The sequence below is a fragment of the Drosophila melanogaster genome, chromosome X (genome assembly GCF_000001215.4).
Source record: "Drosophila melanogaster chromosome X".
NCBI classification, from domain to species: Eukaryota; Metazoa; Arthropoda; class Insecta; order Diptera; family Drosophilidae; genus Drosophila; species Drosophila melanogaster.
In genome coordinates this window covers 4,902,140-4,921,653 of record NC_004354.4, presented here as the reverse complement: position 1 = coordinate 4,921,653, position 19,514 = coordinate 4,902,140, and the positions used below count along the sequence as shown (strand labels likewise).

Below are 19,514 nucleotides of genomic sequence, written 5' to 3'. Positions count from 1 at the left end.
TGTTTATCTTTGTCTGATTTATAATTACTTTTGTTGATTTTGATTTGCGATCGTACAACGATAGTATCTAATTTATTTGGCAATTGAATTGATTGTGCATATGGTTACTCTCGTGTGGCCCTACACGCTGTAGTAGAATTCCTGCGCGTCCAGATACAGCGCGATGCCCACCCAGACCAGCGTGTTCCACGTGGCCTCCAGCAGGAGCATGAAGTGCGTGTTCATCTCGCCGATCCGCCAGTGCCAGGGCAGCATCTTGTGCAGCACTGAGTGGCCCACGTACATCACGATGGCGTTCATGCCGCATTCGGTGAAGGGATAGCCCGACCAGCTCCACGTCTCCCGCACGTCGATGAAGTAGTACATCAGTGAGAGAATCAACAGGGCCAAGCTGACGGTGACGCACACGAAGGACAGCGACCAAAGGTTCTTGTTCATGGGTATGGCGCCGCCCTCACGAGAGAATCCGCACAGAGCACCGCCAATGAGGCCCAGAAGAATGGCGAGTAGTGTCCAGCGACGGATCCTTGACTGAAAGTTGGGATGCACAAGCAGTGTTACGCCGGCAAAGGCGCCGAGCAGCACTTGCACAACGCTTAGAATGCAGCCTGCAATTGGTTTAAAATTAGATTCAATTCAACGCATTCATTTCAATAACTCACCGAATATACCCTCTGGATCGAAGGCTGTGGAATCGTAAACATACTTGGCAGTCGGATGCTGGTAGATATGCGCATTGCCCAGCACCTGAAGGTCCGCATAGCCCGCTGCGCCACCAATGCACTTGGGATGGGCATTGTAGTCGTGTTTGCCGCCAGGGCCCAAATAGCCGCGCGGACAGCCAGGCACGCGTAGGCCGAAGGTCAGGCCCAAATAGGTGGCCACCAGGGCCAGCAGCACAGCCAACTCTCCGCTGAACAGGCACACATCGTGAACGGCGCGCTGCCAGGATCTTTGAGGACTGATAGGCTCCCTGCGACAGCACAAAGTATGAAGAATCGCAACCACCAGGTATGCCACTCCGAATCGCTGCAGCACACCCATGATGCGCAGCTGCTCCAGATTCGGCCCGCTCATCGAGTTGAGGCACAGGCCGATGACGAACAGCTTTATCGATCGCCACAGTATGCGCAGGCAAATCCTCGCCTTACTGCTGCCTCGCGACAATTGCGATTTGACGGAGAGCGGTATGCACACGCCCATGATCCAGAGGAACGAGGGGAAGACGACATCGGCCAAGTGTAGTCCGTTCCAGGCTGCATGCTCGATCCAGGCGTAACCGCCGCCGCCGCTGTTCACGAAGATCATCAGAACAATCGAAATTCTATGGCGATCGATGGGAGAGCGGTGTTAGTTTTCAAAACACATGGACAATATGCTTTACCCGCGAAAGGTGTCCAGGCTGCGGAGGCGCTTCCTCTGCGTCGCCTTGGTGGCGGCTTCGCCGATGCTGTCGGCAGCGGCGGTGGCCTCGTCATAGCGATAATAACGCCAGGCGCAGCTCACTAGCTTCAGGGCGATTAGCAGGGCGGCAACCAGAACGAAAACGGCGATGAAAGCTGCGGGGATCATAGTATTAGCGATAAGTAATATGTATCTGGAGTGGCACTTGGCGGATTAAAGCGGCACTCACCGTAATTAATTGGTACGCCCGGCTTGTCCACGGCAAAGGCACAGGTGCCATTCGCTTGCAGGGTCAAGTTGTAGACACCGAATTCCTGCAGATCGCTGCGACGCAGCCAGCAGAGCGACGAGCTGCGTGAAAATCGAATCGATTCAAGATACACTGCTGATCATACAGACTTAGAGGAGAACAGGTGCAAGCAGTTGCGCTTAAACTAGTTACATGTACATGTATGCTAATCACAAGATGCACAGTGGCCATCGCCTATAGCCCACTTGGTCACAATAAACCATTCTAATCATTACAAGATTCTTGAGAGAAGTATTGTAGATTTACTCAAAGAAGTGCTAGCGTTCAACCTCAGCGTGTGACCACTGTACCTTGTGACTCCGCGCCATTCTAAGCGAGTGCCCACTGTACGTTGAGTGATACTCACACATTGTCGTAGGCATAGTGACCCTGATCGAGGTCGAATATTTTGAAATTCAGCGAATATGCCGAACTCAAACGTAACGGTTCAACGACGACGGCAGCGACGTCGGCAGCGGGCAGAGCTTTCACTTTGGTATACGGACACTGCGAATTGAAAACGGCAAAGAATACAATTAAAATCGAATTCACTGATGGCCACCCAATTGAAAGGGAAACCGATTGCGCGATGTGATTACATGGGGCCATCAATTTATTACCGTGTAGCATTCGTCGGACAGTGAGTACAGATGGGTCTGGCTGCTGAACTCCGAGCGCAGGTACAGGTAAAACTCGTCAACGGATAGCGCGCGCATATCCAGGTGGCGCCACTTCGGCTCCGTATATTCCACAAAAAGCGACATTTTTCGGTGATTTGCGTTCTTGTCGCGCTTCTCATTCACAAAGTTGCAGTTTGCAAAGTTGCAACTGCAATTGCCAAATAGCCAAATTGCATTCAACAGTTACTTACGACACAGACACAAACAAACTTGCATTTAAACGCGACGAGCGTCTGGATTGGACTAAACTAAATTTTGCACCATCTGAGGAGCGTTTTTCGAATCGTATCGCCAGCAAATAACAAAACAATTTCGAGTGCGCAATAAAAACAAAACCGCTATGCCAATAGCAACAACAAACGGAAGCAACAACAAGGCGACAACAAAACAAGCGATAGGCGATAACTAGCAATTGGTGTTGCAAACCGAGCGAAGAGGCTTCCCTACTGCCGTTGCGCAGAGCTGCCAGATGTTTCGTTTTTAGCTTTCTAATAATTTGTAATGTAACTATGTAAAGATATACAAAAAGTAGATATAGATAGATAGATATAACATTGCCTACTTCGTAATTAATGTAAACACGTTTCATCATACCTCGAACAAATTCCCAATAAGAGTTAAACAGCAAATGTAAATTCTGGCAGCGCCTCGCGGCTAAGCGCTCTCAACTGTTGCTCTGTTTATGGAAAAAAAAAAACTATAAACTTTAGACTTATAGATGGCGTATGAGTACCACCCTAATTGTGAATTTACCATACGTATATTTCGCTTAAACTTGTGCGCTTTTGCTAGCATCAGCCAACAAATTGAGGGCGTTGCACTCGCCGAAGTCTGGCAACGTGAACAGCTGTTTTTGCATTCCGCTCGCAAAAAAAAAAGAAAAAAAAATATTAAATTGTTGCTGATGCTGGCGTGAAGTCCAAGGAAATCGCTGTGATTTGCAAATCGCATCGAGATCATGGGCACGCGGGAGCGCGAAAGGGAGTGCCGCCTGTGCGCGGTCACCTTCTTCGCGAAACTGCATCCCGGCGACGTGTGCGGCAGCAACGGCCTGCCCCTAACGCCCAACTCGATTGCGATCCTGGGGCGTGCCCAGAAACTGAAGGAGCTGCAGGACGAGCACCTGTGCCAGTACCTGGATGTGATCCGCGGCAAACACGGTGGGTAGCCAGCGCCCAGGAAGCCAAGCAACCGGTCTAATCCGGCGAGAATCCGGAAACACCCACTATTACATCTCGTTTCCCCACAAAACTCCCATTAATTCCACACGTGCCAAGATTACAGATTCATCTACGGATAACACTCACTAATTCCACGACTGCCACGACTCACTTCTAACGCGAAACCCCTTCATTTCAGAGCGCACCATTGTGGTTTCGGAGTATCTGGGACTCTCACTGGAGGACTACGCCATGCGTCATCCACCGCTGGCCATTGCCCAGATACTGAGAATCTTCTACCAGGTGGCGTGCGGCATCAATGTGCTGAGTCGACACCATCTGGTGGCCCACAACGTGGAGCCCAAGCACATTCTACTCTCCAGCGATGGGCAGCGGGTGAAGCTCTTCAACTACGGGCTGCATCACATGACCAAGGGCGGTGCCTATGTGCCCTTTCCCATTGGCAACATTCGCTACATGGCACCCGAACGACTGCTCGGTCTGAATGGCAATGTGAAGAGCGACGTTTGGTCGCTGGCCCTGGTAATGGTGGAGCTAATATTGCAGATCGAGCTGTGGCCGAAGCTCAAGCTCTCGAATGTGGTTAGAAAGATCCTGGCCTTTGGCAAGAGCAACGGGGCGTTGGAGAAGATTGCGCGAGAGCACCAGTGTCACGAGCGCTATGTGCAGATGGATCAGCGCCTGCGACAGCTGCTGGAGAGCTGTTTAAGTGTACTGCCCAAGAGGAGACCACTGCCAGGTGAGCTCTTGGAACATCCCATTTTCGAGGAAGTCCTATTGGATTTGAAGAAACAGAAGATGCAGCCACTGAGCCCAGAAACCGAACATTTACCGCTGCTGCTGCGATGTCCCTTGTCGCAGATCTACCACCTGTGGCAACTGGCCGGCGGAGATGTGCAGGCGGAGCTGAAAAAGGAGGGCCTCATCCGGAGTGAGGCACCCATTTTGGGTCTGCCACAAATCGTTCGCCTGAGCGGCGCCAGCGTTTGTCCCGGCCGAAGCCAGGCGCAGCTGATGGACGATCGCGTGGTGCCGCTGCGCCTGAAGGCGCTGCTCCAGCGACTGAGTGGCCTGCCGGCCGCAGTCTACTTTCCCCTGCTCCACTCGCCGCGTTTTCCCGCCCACTTTGCCCGCGAATTGCAGGAACTGCCGCTGGTGATCCGCGAAAAGGACATCGAGTATCAGTTTCAGCGCGTGCGACTTTTTGCGCGCCTGCTCCAGGGCTATCCGCATACGGCGGAGCAGCTGCAGCGCGAGGCAGCCGTGGATGTGCCGCCGCTACTGAGGGGTCCCATTTGGGCCGCCCTGCTGGAGGTTGTGCCCAATGGCAGTTACGCGAAGATCGACAAGTTTACGTCTACGAGCACGGATCGGCAGATCGAGGTGGATATACCGCGCTGCCATCAGTACGATGAGCTGCTCTCCTCGCCGGATGGCCACCGCAAGCTGAGGCGGCTGCTCAAGGCCTGGGTCACCGCCCATCCGCAGTACGTCTACTGGCAGGGACTGGACTCACTGACGGCACCGTTTCTCTATCTCAACTTTAACAATGAAGGTGAGCAGGGATTTCCATAGGTATCTCTGTTGTAACGCTTTACCCGCCCATAGAGTTGGCCTTCCTCAGCTTGTTCAAGTTCATTCCAAAGTATCTGCAATGGTTCTTTCTCAAGGATAATTCGGCGGTGATCAAGGAGTACCTGAGCAAGTTCTCCCAGCTGACTGCCTTCCATGAGCCGCTTCTCGCTCAGCATTTGGCCAGCATTAGCTTTATACCCGAGTTGTTTGCCATCCCGTGGTTCCTAACCATGTTCTCGCGTAAGTTGCTGTCTGCACCACTGATAGATAGTTTGAATAGATCGAATACCCACTCTCCATTTTCTTGCAGATGTATTCCCGCTGCACAAGATCCTGCATTTGTGGGATAAACTCATGCTGGGCGATAGTTCGTATCCGCTGTTCATTGGCATCGCCATATTGCGCCAGCTGAGAAGCACGCTGCTCACCTCCGGTTTCAACGAGTGCATCCTGCTCTTCTCCGACCTGCCCGATATCGTGATGGATGGCTGTGTGCTGGAGTCACAGAAGATGTACGAAGCCACACCGAAGAGTATTACTCATCGCCAGCACGCGTTGCGCCTCCAGCCGCCACAGGCGTTGGTGAGTCTCGAGCAAAGCCATGGCATGTTCTATGTTATAGATCGTTTCTCTCTCCCCCAGGACATTGGCGTGGCGGATGTCGAGCTGAAGCACCTGCAACAGGAGCAGTGCCCCCGGATCAGCGCCAAGGATGTGCAATTCCTGTTGGACAATTCGCCAGCGGAGCTGGCCCTCATCGATTTGCGCAGTGTAGTCGAGTTCGGACGCGTCCATGTGCCGCATAGCATCAACATACCGTTCGCCACCGTCCAGTTGGGTGAACAGCGATTGGAGGCCCTGCAGGTGCCCCAATTGGAGGCGCAGCTCCGCGGCAAGATCGTCGTCTGCGTGAGCAATATCCATCAGCACTCCGTGGAGGTGGGGCATCCACTGGCGCAATTGAAGCTTCTTTGCAAACTAAAGTCATTCCCTATTTCGCAGTTCTCGCACTTTCTGGTGGCCTGCGGTGTCCAGCGCACCTGTATCCTTCACAAAGGATTCAACGTCCTGCACTCCATCGAGCCAAATATACTCATCTCGAATTGAGCTCCCGACTTGCTGATCCTTTCTTGTTGGCCTCATCGCTTCTGCTCGTCTACGCTAAGCTCAATGTACATTTATTATCTATCTTTTTTAAACGGATTGCATTTGCAAATAAACTATATATACATATATGTATTATATAAAACTGATCGCTTGTGTCACTTCTGAAATATTTATATATATATATTCAAAATATATAACAAATTTCACCCATTCAGAAGAAATCTTTCGTTGTAATGAAAATTTGTCGGCTTGTTTTCGTTTCTTAATGTTGATTTTTTGTAATGGTTTATTAAAAAAAAAATAAAAACACTTAAGCTAATGCCTAACATAAATACATACCGAATTTAATCGAATTGTTTTTCACTTCTTGTTTTCGTTACTTTTCTCTATGCGTAATTACTATCAATTGTAGGTAATTTGTATTTGCTTTCTGTTTTTTTTTTTTTTTTGTTTTTTCAACATTATATTTTCCGTTTCGCTGCGCCTTTGCATTACAATAAAATTTTAATTCGATTTAAGTTTTACAGATTTCTCAACCCGATCTCATGTTTATATAATATAATGTATATATAGATGTGGGTGTTATGTGCATAATTTTATAAGTCAGTTGTGTTTTTGTCTGTCCATCTGGTGCTGCTGCTTTTTCTCCTTATCTCTTTCGATGTCATGCATTGCTGCTAATATTCTTGGAAATTTATTCAGGGGCATTTGGTTCCTCTATTGCTTTGGCTGCTGAATTCAAAACAGGAAGTGGGAGACAGACACCAAACTGAACCAGCAGCTTGCCGCCGACTCTAAATTCGGGATGTTTTGGAAGTCCACTCGCCGATTTCAAGATAATTAAGTGGATTCTGATACCCAAAAAGTTGATGCTGAACTCAATGCGAGAGTAGGACAAGTGCATCTCAGAAAAACTAAAAGCTAGCTTTAATCGATGAACTCGACTAACTCCCCCATTCCATTCTGATTCAGAATTCAAGGACGAAAACGCTTCCTACTGCCTGTTCCATACCTTTTTTTCACCAATCCAGCATACGCTTAACTCCACGGGTAACGCATATAAAGAATGATTTCTACATCAACTTCAGACACCCAAAAGTATTTAGAGATCTGCAGAGACTCCAAAACATCCGCGCCATATATCTAACATATTTTACGTGTGTATGTGCTGAATGTGATGCTACTTTGGCTATGGCTATGCTAATCAGGGACTTTAGCAGCTGATCGTTCGGGGCTTAAGCTAAAAGAGACCTTCTTTCCATTCTTAACTAGCCTACTTAGTGGGTATGAAACGCGCCTTGACCGCCTGTCCCATCGGCAAGTGCAGCAGTTGCTGCTGCTGCGCCGCCTGCTGCTGTTGTTGCGCCGCCTGCTGCTGCTGTTGTTGTGCCGCCTGCTGCTGCGCCTGCTGCTGTGCCGCCTGCTGCTGCATGTGCTGATTGATCTGCTGCTGGATGGACAGGCCGCTGACATTGCTGATATGCTGGCTGTGGAGCGATTCGTTGATCTCGATCTTGATGGCCGTGGCGGCCAGCGTTGTCGCCTTGTTCTTGTTCTTCGGCGGACGCCCACCTGGATATGCAACGAAAGGCGTAGTGAGATTCAAAGTGAATGAGTGAATGGTGAGCACTTACGTTGCCCTGTCGTGTGCTGCAGTGACAACGGCTGGCCGATCATCGCCAGCGGCTGTTGCGACGTCTGCAGCGTGCCCGCCTTCTTGGATCGCTTCGGAGGCGGCAGCTCGTGGTGGGCGTGATTGGTGAGCAGGTGCTTGGAGAGGTGCTGGCGCACCGCAAAGGACTCGGCACAATTGGCCACCGGACAGGAGAGGTAGCGACCCTCGACATGGCGCTGCACGTGCTTCTTCAGCAGCGACTCCTGATTGAAGCTACTCGGGCAGATGTCGCACTTGAACTTGAACTCGTCGTGCATCTTGAGGTGCTGGTCGAGATGGGCCTGCTGCAGGAACTTCTCGTCGCACTTGTCGCACTCGTACGGAAAGGCCAGGCCGTGGGTCTTCATGTGCGTATGCAGCTGCGACTGCAGTTTGAAGTTCTTCTCCGGACAACGCGGACAGTAGTAGCCGGTGACCCCAGCGTGCGCCTGCAGGTGCTGGTTCAGCGAGGTCACCTGCGTGAACTTCTTGTTGCACACGTTGCAGCAGTACTGCTGCACCTTGTGGTGCGACTTCATATGGTTGTTCAGGTTCGTCACCTGCAATGCGAGAACATATCGAGCCGTTATTATCATAAATCCTCTGCAATTTATCAATTTATCTTGGAACTGACCTGGGCGAAGCTGCGACCGCACTCCGGTTCATTGCAAACGAAGGGCCGTTCGCCGGTGTGCAGCCGGCGGTGATTGTTCAAATTGGTGATCTGCGTGAAGGTCTTGCCACAGTCCACGCACTGATATGGCCGATCGTTCGTGTGGATGCGTTCGTGGTTCCGCAAGTTGGCCGCCTGCGTGAAGCCTGAAAATCCAAGAGGTACATCGATTGTTAAGAACCAGATGATGTGTGCGAACGGCATATGGGACTCACCTTTGTGGCAGTAGGTGCACACAAACTTACGCTCCGCCGAGTGATTTCGTATGTGCGTCATGAGCGAGGATTTGCGCGAGAAAGTTTTGTTGCATAGCGGGCAGGAGCCCTCCTCGTTGAATATCAGATCCACCTTAAAGAAACAAATCGAACATTAGTTGCAAAGGGCTTGCCTTCTACCGCGGGTTACCTTCCATCAGAAAGGCATTATATATGATATGCCATTTTACTTTAATACAACCTACTATAAATTTATGCGAAAAACCTTTTTTCTAAGCTGTACATTATATATGCATATAGTTCTAACGAATAAGTAGCCAAGTGCACATCACTGTGTCACTATCGCCCTCCCACTCCCACTCACGCTCAACAAGCTGGCGGCCAAAAGAACGGATTGCAAATTCCCGTGCGAATTCAGTTTGTTTATTGGGGAATCACTTGAGTTACATTTAATATTTTTCACGAGCTTTTTTTTTATTATAATTATTTTATTTATTTTTCTGCGTGCCACGCACACCCACACACCAAAAGCGCCAACTGAAAATGAATTTTTTCCGCTTTACACAGCGCACAAAAACGCCGAGCTGCGTCGACTTCGACGTCGACGTCGACAGAGCAGATATTAATGGAAAAAGAAGCACAAAATATATGTGTATATACATATATCTATATATATATATATATATACATATAAATATAAAGGAAAACAAGAAAATGAGCAGTGCGAAATGTAGCAAGTGGAATAGAAAATACTCTCACGCTCAACACTTTTCTAACCCGTTTGTAATGCATATCTGTAGGGCCTACCGTTTTTAATCTTCTATAAGAACTTTCCAACACTACCACGTCGACTGTGTGATGGAATGAGACTGTACTGAAGTTTTTTTTTTGAAATTTATGTAAATAGCAGCAATAGTAAATAGTATCTAAACATGTCTGCAATAGAGCATTCCCAAGTCGTCGCAAGGCAATTTTACATTTATTTATACATTTTTTTTTTTTGCAATTCTCTGTTGCATGATGGAAAAAGAAAGGCAACAAGAACATGCAAAGAAACGGCGAAATAAGAAGTGAAGAAGAAAAGCAGCGGCTATGAATGTGCAGTGTGTCCGTGTGCATTTATGTATATGTATATGTAAGACTTTTGTGAGCGGGGGAGTAGTAGTGAAATGTAAGAAAATGAAGAGAAAATAGCACAACAATAATAAACAAGTGCAGCAAAAGGAGCAGGAGTCGAACTCCCTGGGAAGTAAAGCACTCTTCTGAAAACGGTTGATGGGGGTCTTCAAACCCCTATAATTCCAAATGCAATGCATCTACTGAGGATTGCAGTGAACTCTGTAATTAGGTTTAAATTGTCAATTTTTTTGAATCATTTATAGTTTGATGGGCAATTGCATTGATTGGATTCCTAAACCATAGAACACTTTTCGTGGACTATTAAACATTAGGATTAAATTTTAAATTTATTCATAGATATTAATATACATATTCAAGACGTTCATATTTTAGTTGAAAATAAGAACGACCTTCAGTTATTTACTTTATTTATCTCCTTTAGTAAGCCCTTTGCAGCACTGTATTCGCTGCCACTTCTTGCCATGCCTCTCGTAACACTACACGTAGTGCAACCCACTCACTATGCCCTTTGCAACACTCTCCCTGCCTTGGTATCCCAATCCCTGAAATGGACTTACGTCTTCGGAGTCGTCCTGCGACTGTAGGTTCTCGGAAGAACTGGATGATTGCATTTGCTGCTGTTGTTGTTGTTGCTGTTGCGAGTTCTGATGCTGCTGCTGCTGCGGATTCTGATGCTGCTGCTGCTGCGCGATGGCGTCGCTGTCGCTGGAGGAGGCCGTCGACGAGGAGGTGGCCGCCGCTGCTGCAGAGGCGGCAACTGCGGCCGAGGCAGAGGCAGCGACGGCTGCAGCGGCCGCCGCCGACTGATGGAAGTTGGAATTATTTGTCAACTGCTCCGAGCAGCGGACGCACGTGGGTATGCTATAGCCGGGCACCTGGAACAACTGTAGGGCGGGGGAATAGAATAGAACAGAACAGGACACGTGAATTAGAGAGTGCTTCCAATTGGAAAAAAAAAACCAATAATGCTCTTTATTTATTGTGGCAACTCAATCTTATTCCACACATACCCTCCCCCTTCCATGCCAACTAGCCCTTTCTCTTTTCCACCAACTAGAAATAAGAGCCAAGAAGATAAACACACGCACACACACAGGCACGCACACATGGAGAGCGAAAAAGAAAGAAAAGAAACTACAATAACAACAGCACCAGCAGCTCGTTGCTTTGTTGTTGTTGTTTTCATTTCATGTTATTTTTTTTCTTCGGTACAACGTTTTGTTATTCTTTCGCTTTTTGTTTTGCTTTGCCGCCGCTCTGCCAGCGGCGGCGGCAGAGGCGTCGCCTACAAAAAAGGGGTTATTTGGTAATTGTTTAAATAATGAACTAAAAACCAAGCAAAGTTAGATCTGTTTTGTTAGTTTTATAACCGCTTAACTTTAAATTTTTGGGCTTAGATGCCCAATATAGTAAACCCTCTGTCACTAAATTAACGCGCAGCCACTGCGTATTTGGCTGCCTTGGCGCAATTTCTGTCATTTTGTTTTAATATGTATTTCTTTTTGTGCGGTTCATGGGCGGCGGGAGGGGGCTGAAAGAGGGGGGCCTGTTCGGGGGAATAGGTTGAAAAGGAGTCAAAGTGAAAAGCGAGTGGCGAGCGTAAGCAAAATGTAAAAATAATATTTTTTCAAGTTGTCGGCTTGAACAACTTTTCGGGCTGAGTTGGCTAAAAATAAAAATTGTTCAGCAATAGTTTGGGGTCGCATGTGTATGTGTATTTCTTATTTCTGTGTGTGTGCGTTTGTATGTGTGTGGGGAAAGGGGGGCAATGCGCGCGCTTTTGAACCCCGCCCCCTGCGCCAACAACCCGCCCGCACAATAACAGTAGCGCGAATTCAATTGTTTAAACTCCACCAAAAGAAAAAAAATCAATAGAAATAACAAAGTGTATATACCTAAATCACATGTGTGTATATCTTTTTTTTTTTGTTAACATACCGTTGCCGTTTGGAAGCACAATCTACAGATGGTGTCCATTATAACAGTAAATAAGGAATAGGATGGGGAGCAGGAGAAGGAGGATGCACTTTGTTGCTGACTTTTGCCCCCTCTGCGGTCGTTGTTGTTGTTGTTGTCGTCCTTCTCCCTCGCAATTTACCGCTATCTTTACCGGTTAACATTCAGCGCCGTTTTTCTTTTTCGTTTATTATTATTTAGTTCGTTTTTTTTCTATCTTTTTCCTTTTCCTTCCTACTATAAGTTTGTGAACACGATCCAAACGATGTGTGGTTGTATTTGAAACTAACTTTTTGGAGTTTGGTTTGCGTTTGGATTTCGGTGATCGCTATATGGCATATTATGATGGCAAAAACAAAAAAAAAACTATATAAATGATATAGAAATTTGATTTATACGATATTTTCGTGGTACACACACACACGCGCGTTGTTTATGTTTGCCTTGCACTTGCACATACAAGCAAAAATGCGGCGCTGTTGTTGTTGCTGCTTCGAAGTTCTGCTTCTTTTTTTTGCTTAATTCCTTTGCCCTTTTTTTGGCGTAGTTACACGTGAAAAAAAAAACAAACCAGCGCGTTCGAATGCGTTTTTTTTTTGTATTTTACAATTCACGACGAAGTTTTTGTCCGTCGTCTTTTTTCCCTTTTTTTTGGGGCCCGATGTTATTGTTGCGCTGTATGCGTGAGCCGTGTGTGTGTATGTGTGGGGAAAAAACGAATACGATAAGAATACGCGGTATAGTTGTGCTGCTCTAACCCACAGGTTGGCTTGGCCGGTGCTCCTTGGCCTGGCCTATCGATATTTCTATCGATTTCCGTAATCGAAAACGAGGCGGGTAATGGAATCGTTGTTGAAAACAAGTTTTTTAATTTATTATTTATTTAATATTTAATTGCAAGTCCGAAAGATTTATTTTATCATAGGTTATTTTATTTAAATAATTGATGGTGTTTTTTAGGCAGCCATAGAATCATGAACTTTATTTTACAACAGAATAAATATAAAATCATTTTACAGAACAAAGTGAAACAAACATAATACAAAACTTTCACAATAATTAAACAAACTATGCTAAACGATGGGTACAAATAATAAACACTTTAAATTGGATACTTTTCACAATATTAAATCTACTGTGTAATCTAATAATAAAATGAAATGGACCTTTTTTTAAATACAGTAGACAAATGTCCAGAAAAACAGATTAAAGACGAGAAAGGAGAGCGGAAAAACGAATCTGGCTCGACTATCAATCCACATGGCTATTTCCTGGGGCGTTAGCGTGGTCCAGCCACTCAGATCGATCTCCTCCTGGTGCCCCGCGCTCTCCGTTCGGTTATTGTTGGTCAAAGTTTGGCTGCTGCTGGCAGCACTGATCGCTCCAGTGGACTGGGCAGAGCCCATGGATCCAAAGGCACTCTCCACAAAGTTAACATCCATCTTCTGGACGACGCGGCTGGTCCTCTGCTGATCCAGAACTTGGCCCTCCTTAATCGTGGTGATGGGCAAATTGACGGTTAGGTAATTGTTGAAACCGGCACCGCCCAGCGAGCCGGTATCCGCTGTCTTATGCAGAGCCGTGCCCGAAAAGGATCTGGATCTGGCGTGACTGCGTCGTCTGAGCAGATTCGGCGATAGAGTTGACTTCAGGATGTGTTTGCTGTTCAGTTTCTTGACGGGCACACTCTTCTTACGACGCCAAATCGTGTTAACAAAGGCGAACTCCACCATGCTGCCAAATATGAAGATGGTGCAGCCCAGGAACCACACCTCTGACACCTTGATGTAGCTAACCTTTGGCAGAGTCTTTCCCTGTGCCGAGGCCAGGGTAATGAATGTCAGCAGGGTGCTGGTGCCCAGCGTGATGCGCGGCGGCGCCTGATCTGCTTGCAGCCAGAACGATACCCAGGATATGGCCACAATCAGCATGGAGGGTAGAAAGTAGTCCATCAGGTAAAAGCCAACCACTCGCGTCAGGTGAACGGTGAAGCTGAGGGAGCTGTAGTTGCCGGCAAAGGCTCCATGACGCAGGTCACTCAAATCGGCATTGATTACCGTCTCGTTTGACCAGGAACGCTGCAGCACAAACTCGGTGAGATGCAGTGCCCCATCGTAGGTTATCGGACGCTTCTGCTCCCAGTGGAGGACCAGTTCCGACGTATTGTACATCCAACTCTCCAGCACCGTCGAGCAGTGCTGCTCATCGAATGGGAACTTCTTAAGGTTGAGCCAGCAATAGAGTGTCGCCTTGATGCGATTCGAAACGATCACTGTGCCATCGGGCGATATCGAGGTGAGGATGTCCTTCTCCGTGAGACCTACCAATTAGTTGCAATCAAGCACGAGTCTACTCCAGACTCTACCGTACTCACCCAAAATACTGGAGTCGCGCTCATTGGCTAGAAATATGTGGGGCATCCAGAGCGAGTTTCTCAGGTGCTCCTCGCCCAAAATCGGCTGCCTGCGCTTGGGACTTACGTTGCGAAAGTTGAGACGCGGATCGAGGTATCGCATTTGGAGGAGCGCATAGATCTTGAACTGTAGATCGTGTGCTTCCAGGTTCTGCATGAAGTAGATGTAGGCGCGCATATAGACGTCCACCGGTAGCCGCTGGCCAGTTTCCGAATAAGTTATGGGTCGTTCCAAACGATCGTAGCGGCAGCCATGGGTTAAGCGATCCAGCAGCTGTGTTTGCGACAAACTGTCCCCATCGTCCAAGGTGGGGCAATCCTCGTCGAGCGCGGAGGCGCTGGCGTAGAGGCAGTTGAGCAGAATCGATATGATGAGCGACCACTCCATTATATTAAACTAAGCTATAAACTTAAAAATAAAGCCACGCCAATAAAATCCTAACGGTTATTTCAATATGGCGGAACAGTGCTGTCACTGTTAGTACTGCTAACTTAGCAGACATGTTACACTACACTTCAAATATAGACGTACACTTTAGTCATTAAAAAAATGCATGCAATTTAAACCTACCAATAAAATATCAAATTAAATAATACATTGATAGATAATTTCTTAAGTATATTGATTATTGCACTTTTTCAAAATCATTGCAGTGTATCGTGCGCCCAACAGCACAATGTTAAGTTGGACAGCACCAAACGCTATGTTACGCCGAACAGCTGCTGGCGAACATTATGTTAGTGGGCGCGCCAAATTCGAAATTCGTTTCCAGTCAAACACGAAACTCCTTAACGTCTTTACTCATTTAAGTTTTTATTGATTTTATTTTACTGCTGCACTTGTCATAAATATACAATCGGGTATATTTCAACATTTACAAAGTTACGCAAGTTTGGTTTGTTCTTTTTTTCGTAGTTTTCTCTTGTAGTTTAAACATTTATTTAAATTTATGAATTCGAATTCATTGATAATATGTATGCATAGTTTAATTCTCCACTCATCCATTTTATGCTTATTACAATTACAAAAAAAAAAAACAATTACCTAGATGTAGTTTCATATATATATTTAAATATATATAGTTTTATGTGTAGCATATTTATTTCGTATTAAGTACATATTTTGTAATTGTTCTAAGCTTGATTTACGTATAAAATGTGTCTTGATTAGGTATGGGTAATGCGGATTATGTAGTTGCGTTCTGGAGCTCCCTGCTTGCACACATAAAAAGGGGAATTTCTCTATTTAGAAAATGTAATTTCGAATGGATCGAAAAGTGAAGTAAAGAATCAGTTGCGAATTATAGCATATTTCTTTAAATTGAAATGCAGTTGTATGAACTATTAAAACATTAACTCTTGGCGATGATCCACCCAGAAGTTTGTGTACAAATTTTAAAATTGGCGAACAACTTAAGTGAATACATTAGGTAAATGTAAATTGGCAATATCACTTACGAATACCTCTAGGGATTTCAAATAACTGGAAAAGGACTCAGGAGTATGCAATAATAAATGTTCAATTTATCACAGCATAGTAATAAAGCCCATATTGAAAGCTTTCCAAATCCCTAGAGTTTAATTTAATACATACGATCCTTCCGCTTTTCTATTTGGTATTCTTTACTTAAATCCGTTTCGCAACTCTTACTACATTGACTAGTTTCCTCCTTTTGGGGCATCTGTTTACAATCGGTCGATCTGCTTAGGTGCTATGGAAATGTATCTTCGCCTCGGCTACAATATTATAGTATGTACAGTGATAGTTTGCCTTATATGCTACGATCTTTTTGCTGGTCCAACGGGACATATTTGGTTTTTTTTTATTGTGGGGGAAAAGACTCCCCCTTACATACACACACACGCACACTTATTACTCTTCTTATGGCATATACACCCGCACAATTTTCTTTTGGGGTGGCAGGGAAAAAAAAACAAAAAAAAATAGTCATTACACTTTACAGACTATACCGATTCGATCTAGGGTTTTAGGACTATGTCTAAGGCTAACCGCTAACTAATACTGATCCGTCGATTAAATACTTTCGTCGTTGGCATTTTTAGATGCGCTCCCTGTCCACCTGCGTCTCCTGCAGCTCGAGTTCCGTTTCCTCGGCGAGTGTATAGACCCCAGAGGCATTCGCTCCCGTTGGCGTGTTCATGACATCGAGGAGCGGACTGCTCAGCGAGGAGTAGCCCAGTCCCGGGTCGCTGCCGTGGGCAATGCAGCTGTTGCCGGGAGTGGTCACTTCGCCCGAACCGGGCATTCCCGTCGATGTGTTGGCGGGCGTGTAGGCGGGGGCGGGGGTGGGTGCCAGGCGGGCGCCATTGGGGTCCATTGTTAGGATGGGCACCAGCTCGTGGTTTACGTAGTCCTTCAGCACCAGCGATGTGGGTGTGTCTATAAGTGGAAATATCCATATGCATTAACAATACATGCAACAAAAGTCAAAGTGGTCCTGCTGCGAGGACCATGAATTGATGCGCTCACCTGTCACCAGGGTCTCTTCGGTGGGGTTGCGCTGGTAGAGATGACCTCGCTTCTCGTAGTGTCAAGACGCCGGCACATAATACTGGCCACCCTCCTCGTGCGCCACGTCCATCATCGATCCACCAGCACCACCTGCACCACCCGACACACTGCCGCCGCCGATCAAACCGCCGCCCGAGTTAGCGGCACTCGTCTTCTTAAACTCCACCACAATGCGAATGCGATGGACAATCTCCTCGTGTATGACATTGAAACACATGGCCGTTAGCGTCATGCCCGACATTATGTAAACCGAACAAAACCAGGTGGTGGCATTCGATTCCCGTCGCAGTCCCGGCAGCATATCGCCAAAACCAATGGTGGACAGGCTCATAAAGCAAAAGTATATGCCATCCAGAATGGGCCATTTTTCCAGGCGATATAAGACGGCAGCACCGAAAACGATGTAGATGATCATCATGGAGAAGCAGAGCAGGATGGGCGCCAAAATACTCAGGCCGTGCATGGAGCCCCTTGATTCGCTGGCACTGAGCGAATCGATGTCACCCAAACCACCAACCGATCCAACCGGACCGCCGGCATTCGGTGGCGGTGCTCCAGCTCCTGCATCCTTTTCGGGCGTGGCATGAAAGACATCCCTCACGTAATACGGCTCCTGCATGACGGCCTGCTGTTTGCGTAGCTCCTCCTGCTGCCTCTTGCGCCGCATCCGTCGCTCCTTCTCAGCCATCCGCTTCTCGTCGTAGCAGCAATAGCCACAATTTGAGCAGAGACAACAGCACAGGGCCTTCGAGAAGACCTCGCGTGCCACTCTGGCCAAAATGCTGCCCGTACTGCTCAGGTAGACCAAGGTCAATGGGATGCCAAAGAAGGCATACGCCAGGGTGACGATCCTTCCGAGCGTCGTTCGCGGCGCAACGTTTCCATAGCCTAAATTGTGAAAAGAAAGTGAACTCGTTACAATGGTGTCGCTAAATTTAACACTCTTTAATTCCTTTCACCGAAACAAAATAAATAATCCGGTTCGAAGGACCATGTTAAAATGTAAAGTCACCGCCTTATATATTTGCTTTAATTAACTTTTCGAATATATGTACCACTTTTTGTTTGGTTATTAAGAGATTTCCCATTGCAAAAAAAAAAAAAAATTTCCGTTAACAATTTTCGTTTTTGTTAATTTGTTGTTGTTGTTGTTGTTGTTGTTGTTGTTTTTTCACATTAATTTGCCAGAAGTCAATTTGTGCGACTCCCACGAGAGATCCGACTTATTGACATTACCCAAATGAGCCGTAACTTCACATATAAGCCCCGTAAGCCCCGCACTCCTTTCCGTCTTTTCGCCATTTTTGCCAACGTTGTAAAGGGCACCAAAAATAATTAAGCTGGCAGAGGCAATAAAAATGCTTAACAAGCTTAAGGCCGGAAATTCCCTAAGGAAGGTAGAAAAAAGGAAAACAGGGGGGCGGGGACACAATTGAGCAGGTGGGCGTGGAACACACGCACACGCACACACACACACAGGAAATCATCGTCAGGTGTGTCATGCATAAATTTGAAAATTTCTTAATTTTATTGTTTTCTTTTATTTTTTCTGTCATTTCGCAGTCGGCGGTTTTGCGATATATGTATGTTTCCTATTTAAACGTGGGCGTGGTTTATTGGTTGCCGCGTCTTCTATTTTTTTTTATTGCACAAATGTTGCCCGCGGAGGAAGTGAGTCATTTGTGAGATTCGAAGGAAGCTGTGGGAGAAAACGTATCGAATCGAATCGAATCACATGTGGCAGGGCTCAAGTGCCTCCGGCAGTCGGTCTACTGGAAACGGAGAACTTTTTGGGTGATGCACAGAGAGAAATAATGTTTTATGCTGCACGCTTCTGTAATGTGTTTACAGTCATAGTCCCACTGTTTTTCTCTGTTCACTCGAAATCAGCAACAGTGACTGAAACAGGAAGCGGATTTCCAATACCTTGGTAACCATGTAATTGCGTTGACAGCAAATTTAAATGAAATCCCCCTCTACACAGAACCAAAATGTCAATGTGTCACAAAGCGGACGACAGCACAGCAACCCCCGAAAGTGCCCCCATCGTTATATCTATATATCTATATCCCTTTTTGCCGATCCCCAGCCCAGCACAGTGGGCCACTGCTGTGCATGGGGGGCATAAATCAATCTGGTTGCAAGATTTTCGTCAACACTTTGCTGATTTATTTGCACCACTGTGCCCGGCATCCAGACACGGATCCCACCACTACCCTGGTTAGAACGACCCCCCACCAGCCATGGCTAATAATATTGCCATTGACCCGACTCGAGGGGGCTGTAAAACTCAGCTGTCGCGCTGTCAATTTGCTGGGAGTATCATGGCGTATCCACGGATAACGTAAGGCGGGGCGGGGGGATTTGGTGGCATCTACATATTTTATTGAAAGATATTGAAAGATTTCAATATTGAGTAGGATTGGCGTACTGAATGCTGGTTTATAAACGAAAGTAATAATTATTATTAGTATTACTAGAGCAAATCACCTTTTAACCTTAATGACATTGTACGCCACAGAGTTGCTTTGCGATAGATACTTATCGAATATGCAAATAAATCGCTCATGGTGTTTATGGGCTGTACTTAGCGATGGGAGCACTAAGCCGATAGGCGAGTGAATTATTTATCGAATATGCGTGTGTGGCCAAGCAAATACAATTACCCGCTCCCAGCCAAAGCAGCACACTCCA

General features: G+C 46.6%; 5 protein-coding genes across 11 annotated transcripts in view; 1 reads left to right on the top strand and 4 right to left on the bottom strand.

Annotated features, from left to right (window-relative positions):
* Nucleotides 1-5: 5 nt before the first annotated feature.
* On the bottom strand, nt 6-2,924 carry Hgsnat (Heparan-alpha-glucosaminide N-acetyltransferase). 2 transcript variants are annotated; one of them, NM_131970.1, is made up of 6 exons: nt 2,314-2,924; nt 2,061-2,200; nt 1,634-1,755; nt 1,385-1,559; nt 663-1,324; nt 6-608 (listed from the first exon to the last, which is right to left on the bottom strand). In NM_131970.1, exons 1-6 carry the CDS (start codon nt 2,455-2,457, stop codon nt 121-123), a joined length of 1,731 nt encoding a protein of 576 aa, NP_572198.1. In that variant the 5' UTR covers nt 2,458-2,924; the 3' UTR covers nt 6-120. The 2 variants fall into 2 exon arrangements, with proteins under 2 accessions (NP_572198.1, NP_001284872.1); NM_001297943.1 differs by having other exon boundaries at nt 42-608; nt 2,314-2,782.
* A 282-nt stretch (nt 2,925-3,206) lies between these two features.
* Nucleotides 3,207-6,374, top strand: CG4041 (uncharacterized protein). Its single transcript, NM_131969.5, has 6 exons — nt 3,207-3,533; nt 3,733-5,109; nt 5,163-5,369; nt 5,440-5,711; nt 5,772-6,068; nt 6,132-6,374. The coding sequence occupies exons 1-6, from the start codon at nt 3,332-3,334 to the stop codon at nt 6,234-6,236; spliced, it is 2,460 nt and encodes an 819-aa protein (NP_572197.4). The 5' UTR covers nt 3,207-3,331; the 3' UTR covers nt 6,237-6,374.
* Nucleotides 6,375-6,492: 118 nt separating this feature from the next.
* CG32772 (uncharacterized protein) lies at nt 6,493-12,552 on the bottom strand. Of its 4 annotated transcripts, NM_001297941.1 has the most exons (7): nt 12,335-12,552; nt 11,857-12,202; nt 10,476-10,802; nt 8,779-8,911; nt 8,525-8,709; nt 7,871-8,450; nt 6,493-7,808 (listed from the first exon to the last, which is right to left on the bottom strand). In NM_001297941.1, exons 2-7 carry the CDS (start codon nt 11,893-11,895, stop codon nt 7,510-7,512), a joined length of 1,563 nt encoding a protein of 520 aa, NP_001284870.1. In that variant the 5' UTR covers nt 11,896-12,202; nt 12,335-12,552; the 3' UTR covers nt 6,493-7,509. The 4 variants fall into 4 exon arrangements, with proteins under 4 accessions (NP_001284870.1, NP_001284871.1, NP_572196.3 ...); NM_131968.5 differs by having other exon boundaries at nt 6,693-7,808; nt 11,857-12,552; NM_001297942.1 differs by lacking the exons at nt 10,476-10,802; nt 11,857-12,202; nt 12,335-12,552 and adding an exon at nt 9,143-9,273.
* Nucleotides 12,553-12,832: 280 nt separating this feature from the next.
* CG6927 (uncharacterized protein) lies at nt 12,833-14,754 on the bottom strand. The gene is made up of 2 exons (NM_131966.2): nt 14,249-14,754; nt 12,833-14,194 (listed from the first exon to the last, which is right to left on the bottom strand). The coding sequence occupies exons 1-2, from the start codon at nt 14,673-14,675 to the stop codon at nt 13,047-13,049; spliced, it is 1,575 nt and encodes a 524-aa protein (NP_572194.1). The 5' UTR covers nt 14,676-14,754; the 3' UTR covers nt 12,833-13,046.
* A 324-nt stretch (nt 14,755-15,078) lies between these two features.
* CG42594 (uncharacterized protein) overlaps nt 15,079-19,514 on the bottom strand; it is a 65,743-nt gene continuing 61,307 nt past the window's right edge. For 2 of the 3 annotated variants that reach the window (NM_001169196.3, NM_001169197.3), the window contains exons 7-8: nt 16,779-17,708; nt 15,394-16,688 (exon numbers count right to left, since the gene is read on the bottom strand). In NM_001169196.3, the coding sequence (NP_001162667.1) occupies nt 16,840-17,708 (869 nt within the window). In that variant the 3' untranslated portion in view covers nt 15,394-16,688; nt 16,779-16,839. Of the gene's footprint in view, nt 16,689-16,778; nt 17,709-19,514 lie in introns of all 3 variants that reach the window. The other variant, NM_001297940.1, reaches the window with a different exon arrangement.

What these genes read in the sequence shown, in the direction of transcription:
- Hgsnat (NM_131970.1), bottom strand. Translation starts at nt 2,457, where the DNA reads ATGTCGCTTTTTGTGGAATATACGGAGCCGAAGTGGCGCCACCTGGAT. An exon ending in TGTCCGACGAATGCTACACG is followed by an intron (nt 2,201 to 2,313) that starts GTAATAAATTGA and finishes TTCAATTCGCAG; the next exon opens with TGTCCGTATACCAAAGTGAA. An exon ending in AGCCTGGACACCTTTCGCGG is followed by an intron (nt 1,325 to 1,384) that starts GTAAAGCATATT and finishes CGATCGCCATAG; the next exon opens with AATTTCGATTGTTCTGATGA.
- CG4041 (NM_131969.5), top strand. Translation starts at nt 3,332, where the DNA reads ATGGGCACGCGGGAGCGCGAAAGGGAGTGCCGCCTGTGCGCGGTCACC. An exon ending in GTTCCTAACCATGTTCTCGC is followed by an intron (nt 5,370 to 5,439) that starts GTAAGTTGCTGT and finishes ATTTTCTTGCAG; the next exon opens with ATGTATTCCCGCTGCACAAG. An exon ending in TCCAGCCGCCACAGGCGTTG is followed by an intron (nt 5,712 to 5,771) that starts GTGAGTCTCGAG and finishes TCTCTCCCCCAG; the next exon opens with GACATTGGCGTGGCGGATGT.
- CG32772 (NM_001297941.1), bottom strand. Translation starts at nt 11,895, where the DNA reads ATGGACACCATCTGTAGATTGTGCTTCCAAACGGCAACG. An exon ending in CGCAGGACGACTCCGAAGAC is followed by an intron (nt 8,912 to 10,475) that starts GTAAGTCCATTT and finishes TGTTTCTTTAAG; the next exon opens with GTGGATCTGATATTCAACGA. An exon ending in GTGCACCTACTGCCACAAAG is followed by an intron (nt 8,710 to 8,778) that starts GTGAGTCCCATA and finishes TTGGATTTTCAG; the next exon opens with GCTTCACGCAGGCGGCCAAC.
- CG6927 (NM_131966.2), bottom strand. Translation starts at nt 14,675, where the DNA reads ATGGAGTGGTCGCTCATCATATCGATTCTGCTCAACTGCCTCTACGCC. An exon ending in GCGCGACTCCAGTATTTTGG is followed by an intron (nt 14,195 to 14,248) that starts GTGAGTACGGTA and finishes ACTAATTGGTAG; the next exon opens with GTCTCACGGAGAAGGACATC.